This window comes from Pezoporus occidentalis, unplaced genomic scaffold, assembly GCF_034315485.1.
Source record: "Pezoporus occidentalis ecotype Australia unplaced genomic scaffold, CSIRO_AGI_Poc_V1 ctg86, whole genome shotgun sequence".
NCBI lineage: Eukaryota > Metazoa > Chordata > Aves > Psittaciformes > Psittacidae > Pezoporus > Pezoporus occidentalis.
In genome coordinates this window covers 4068979-4074090 of record NW_026916220.1, presented here as the reverse complement: position 1 = coordinate 4074090, position 5112 = coordinate 4068979, and the positions used below count along the sequence as shown (strand labels likewise).

The following is a 5112-nucleotide window of genomic DNA, read 5'->3' as shown; positions in this document are numbered from 1 at the left end:
ATACTGGTAAACTAGGGGCCAAGAAATAATTAGTTGGGGTTGGAGGAAAGTTAAGAGCAGAAAAAATGCTGGAGCAAACAGTAATTAAGTACTGTCCAAGGAATAAGCTGAACCTTAAATAGATTAATAATTCCCTGCTCATTGCAGGGAGTTGGACTAGATGACCTTTGAAGGTCCCTTCCAACCCAAACTATTCTATGATTGAAACCTGCATAAGTTATCGAAATTCAAAAACTCTTCTGGTGAATAAAAGAAATCAAGACCATTACTGTGGGTGTTATGTTGGACTTTGAAGGGTTCAAGGTAAACCTTCCCCCCCCCCCAGCTTCAGAGGATAGAAATTATCTATAGATTCAACATGAGGGACAACCTTCTAACATTTGCTGGTAAGATACAGTGATCTGTATCTCTCCTTCACCTCTAAAACCTTGTGTTTTTTTATTAAAAAAATTTAATCTATATATAAAATATCCACAGAACCCCCTTTAAAAACACATACCCCCCTCACCCCCAACAACTTTCTTGCATCATTTTTAAAGAGCACAGTTACAGAATATCAGTAGTCTCATTTGTTAAGATCAAATGAGGTGAAAGGCACCAACAGAACATTCTTTAAAGACAGACGGACTAGTAGCTTAGCTTAGGTAAACACACTGCCACACAGGAGAACAAACTACTTCTATTTGTAAGGCTGGCAAGTGGATATATTACAAAAATGGTCTGAAAAAAATATGCAAATACTTTTGTCCTTGTGTACCCTCTAGTGGCTGTGCAAGGTTACACTGGCCTCACTAGCTGAGAAAGGAATTTCCTCAAAAGGACAGAATCAGAGTGCTTACCTCTACAACAGTTCTCTTAAATAGACAAATATTCTTAAGATCAGGGTTCTAAACAGCAACAGTATGCATTATTTGAAGATTTGAGTTTACAACAAATTCTGCCTTGTTAGCTTAATCCAACGAATCTGGGTTTTCCACTTAAGAAATAAGTGGAAATGAAATTAAAAGAAATAACTGGTAAAATACATCAAGCAAGCATTCAGGGCACATGCCTGTGTTGCTGTGCCATGTATGCAGGATGCATGCAAGCTGCAGCAACAGCAGTAAGTTAAGCTGAGTATTAGTTCACCAGTAGTCCTTTAAGGAGGGAAACAATTTGGTACACAGGTTGCAGTGACCACGAAAGAGCCACTTATACATGAAACAGCAATGAACAGCTCAAAACTATTGTACAAGGACATTTTAACCTAGAACAGGCCATTTTGCCTGTATGTGCTGAAGAAGTGTTTTGTGCCAGGGATCAAAACTGTCCTCCACCGTAAGAACACTCTGCAAGTGAAGAGCTAACACTTAATTTAGTTCGGCTTAAACATAAAAGATTGTACAACATCTACAAAATAAATCCACACACAAAAAAAAACCATCCTGCCCATCCAAACTCCACAATAAATAAAGGATTTAGCAAATGTTGTAAAGTGCATTCTATTTTGTTGAGGGAACATGCAGCTGATGAAACAGGAAAATAACAGCAGCCAAAACGAGAATATACAGATGGTAAGTTTATAGCAACTCATATCTATTTCTTCATTAACTGAAGAAACAGCTAGCTGCAGCATTCAGATAAAGATGCCAGCCATTAAACACTGCCAGAAGAAGCACCTTGGGAACTGCTGAAATTTTCAGCATTCAACAAATCACTATACAATATGGGCAGGATGAAAAGTATTTCTGATGTCTATCATTATGTTGTGTCATATAAACAAGGTACTTATGGTAATGACATGATGAAGGCACAGTGTGAGGTAATCAGATTATATACCAACACCTATATATTAATTATAAGAAAAAAAAGATTAATTCACATTCAAGATGAAAACTTCACAAAGAATAGAATCCACATAATGGATGTACAACATGTCAGAAGTAAACCGAATTCCACGCTACATATACAATAAACATCCCTTTTAATAAAAAGGAACTTTTATATTCAGTACAGCATATAGAGTGACAGAGCTGTCTAGTCAGCCCTTCAGACAACTATGAAATAGCTTCCCTTCAGATACAGCAACTGAGAATTTGGCAGCAAGGAAGCTGGCTCCATCTTACAGATGGCAAATACAATTTTCTTCTGTACCTCAGATGTACATCAAAAAAAAGTTCCATGATCAGATAGCCTAGGTAGGTCTTCTTTTACACTACTCATCTGGATAATTTTTATACATTTAAGCAGAAAAGAAAAAAAAATATCTTTCTTTCTGTGTATTTACAGGCCAAATTTAAGAAAGTTTCTCCCTTTTCCATTTTTGAAGACAACATCTAAACAATTCTACTGCTTGTCATTCATCCCCATGCCTGAGTCTTGCAGTAATGCAGTACAAGCTTGCCATCACTTCCAAAACACTGCAAGAAAACAAAAGAAATCAAGACAAGGGCTGTTAAGATTATTCATGGGCTAGCATATACATGAATCAAAACAAACAAAAAAGCCCCCCCACCAGATAACTGTGTCATAGAATAGCTACTGGTAACAAAGCTCTCCATCATAATGGGAGGCATGACAACATCCTGTATGTGAATGAATACATTTACAGGGATTGTATGAAGTCATGTCTCTCTAAATCATACTTATACATATCTGTCATTATCAACTACATTACATTAAATGCAAGAGACCACCAGCTTAGCTAGGCATAGTAACAATTTTCAAGTCCCAGAAGTATACCAGCAAATTCTGCTAAGCACAGTTGGAAAGGATATTTAAGGAGAAAGTCACCTCATAGAGGGTCCCAACTTCTTGGTCTGGAGATGGAGCAAAAGACTGGTTTACATATATGAACTGGAAGAAAAAGAAAACAGAAGATGGAGAGCTCCCATACCTCTCACAGATTACACGGAAGAAACATTCTGCTGCCAGAACTGGGTAAATCTGTCCGCTGTTCACCATTTATGATCTTCAGAGTCCACACCAAAATACCACAAATTAGTATTTTTACTTTGGTGTGGAGGGCTAACATGACTTTCAGGAGCTACCCTTGACTGGCTGTCACAAAGCAAGCGTGCTGCTTTCCTTCTGCTGCAAACCGACTCATCAGCCTCCCATACAGCAGCACAAAATGAACCTACTGTTTTGGTCTTTACTCTCATTTCAAGTATGCAAACCATTCCCACTATCCCAAATTTGCTCAGTTATAACAGCAGTCACAGATATTACAAAACTTTTTGTTCTAAAGTCATCCTTCTCACTTCCTCTACCAAACGTACATATATGCACACAGTAGCTACTCCATAATGTCTAAGAGGGCCTTGGAATCTGCAGCATGAGATAGTGATGTGTAGTACAGTAAACCCTGCTATTTCCAAAGAAGAGTTATTAAATTCCCAGGGCTTTGTTCCTGAAGTATAGCTGTAAGCTTAAACCATACTGGAAGACTCCATGTCCCTGTATTTCCCCCCCCCCCCCCCCCCCCCCCCCCCCCGAGATAATGAGATGGAAGTTAATGAATTAAACTGTTGATAATACCTATGAACACTGTTGATAATATCTATGAACGATAAATACCTGAACTATTAGTCTTCTTTGAGATAGAAGACTCTTTTTTCCCCTTCTTTGGGGAAAAAAAACCCAAACCCTTCAGGATTTCTAGATAAGAGATACACAGTGAAACTCTTTATGCTTATGTGCTTAAATAAGAGCCTGTAGACCAAGAACAGGGTAATTTAATCTACACTTTGGCTAAACATTTGACTGTTTTAATGAGTCCAGTTTTAACTTTACATCTTAAATGAAAGCTTTGAAATGCATGTATCCCTGTTAAGCAAAAAACTAGTACAATCATATTTCTGACTCTGTTCTAGCTCTTCCAATTTTATCAGAAGGCCACTTGGGCTGCACATGAAGGAACACATAAGCAATATTGGTAATATGCTGCCAAACTGTGAATGTTTCTAAGGTACTCCATTTTAAAGAGAAGTCAGTCCTACTAGTAAGTAAGCTGTTTGAGAAGTTTGAAGAAAGCAGACATCAATATTCAGAACACCAACCCCAAACACTTTATAGACTTTCCCCCAAATACTCCCTTCTGTATACCTGACTTCTACAATTACACTGTGTGTATGAACCTTTCACTGAAACGCATCATTGCATTTCACATTGCACACAGCTCTGTACGGCAGCATCAGACAAGAACAGACACTGCAAAAAGCCCATAAGTTGCATGGACTTGAGCACCTGAGCACATCCAAACTGCACCACGATGGCTCATGTCAATGTGCAGCACAGCTGTGTGTACTTTGAGTAGTTTTCCTGGTGTCCCTACACCAGTTGTCTACCAAAAGCCGTGGTCTACATACATATAGCATCCCTACAAGGTGAAACGACTCGGCCTCGGGGTGTGCAGAGTTCCCTGCCACGGCTATTCCTGCCCTTCCCGGGATGTGCAGGCCAGGCTACCAGCTGCGCCTACCAGCTGCTCGGAGGCCATTAGCTTGAGGAACTTCTTGATGAAGTCGACGAGGCTCTGGATGGTGCGGGTTCGTTCCACGGCCCACTTCTTGGTCTTCATGATAGGGGTGTCGCCCACGGCCTTGAGCAGGACGTCAACTGCGGGGATGACCGAGCGTCAACACTGCGCCCCCACTGGCCGGAGCCACCCACTCACCACCTCCGATTGGCCAGCGCACCTGCCCGTCATCCACAGACCCGCCCACCTGCCCCGGCGGTGGCTTCTCGCACCCTTACTTTTCTTTTTCGTGTCTCCAGTGGCCTCCTCGGTGCCCGGTGAGCCGGCCGGAGGAGGGGCCGCATCAGCACCCCCCGCTGCAGCCCCGCCGTCAGGGGCTTCTTCCCCGGCTTCGCTTCTTTCCTCGCTCTGAGGCGAGGCAGGCACCGGCTGCTCCTCCACTTCCGCCATCCTACTGCAGACAGGAGCAGCTGCCCGGAAGTAACGCCGCACGGCGGGAGGGCCTGTGGCTGCGCAAGGCGTTTCGTTCCTTGCGGGCCGGTGCCTTCCTGTCAGGTGACGGGGCGGGGCGTTGCGCGAGGTTGCGCGGGTTCGGGACGTTCAGCTGCTAACGGGCCGCCGGCGGCGCGTTGCAGTGCGAGCAGTTGCTGCGG

The 5112-nt window shown here is 42.5% G+C and overlaps 1 protein-coding gene across 1 annotated transcript; it reads right to left on the bottom strand.

Annotated features, from left to right (window-relative positions):
• Window positions 1-1946: 1946 nt before the first annotated feature.
• ATG12 (autophagy related 12) lies at window positions 1947-4935 on the bottom strand. Its single transcript, XM_062604387.1, has 4 exons — window positions 4738-4935; window positions 4463-4599; window positions 2773-2835; window positions 1947-2399 (listed from the first exon to the last, which is right to left on the bottom strand). The coding sequence occupies exons 1-4, from the start codon at window positions 4907-4909 to the stop codon at window positions 2340-2342; spliced, it is 432 nt and encodes a 143-aa protein (XP_062460371.1). The 5' UTR covers window positions 4910-4935; the 3' UTR covers window positions 1947-2339.
• Window positions 4936-5112: the final 177 nt, after the last annotated feature.

What these genes read in the sequence shown, in the direction of transcription:
- ATG12 (XM_062604387.1), bottom strand. Translation starts at nt 4,909, where the DNA reads ATGGCGGAAGTGGAGGAGCAGCCGGTGCCTGCCTCGCCTCAGAGCGAG. An exon ending in TGGAGACACGAAAAAGAAAA is followed by an intron (nt 4,600 to 4,737) that starts GTAAGGGTGCGA and finishes TCATCCCCGCAG; the next exon opens with TTGACGTCCTGCTCAAGGCC. An exon ending in TAATGGCCTCCGAGCAGCTG is followed by an intron (nt 2,836 to 4,462) that starts GTAGGCGCAGCT and finishes TTTTTCTTCCAG; the next exon opens with TTCATATATGTAAACCAGTC.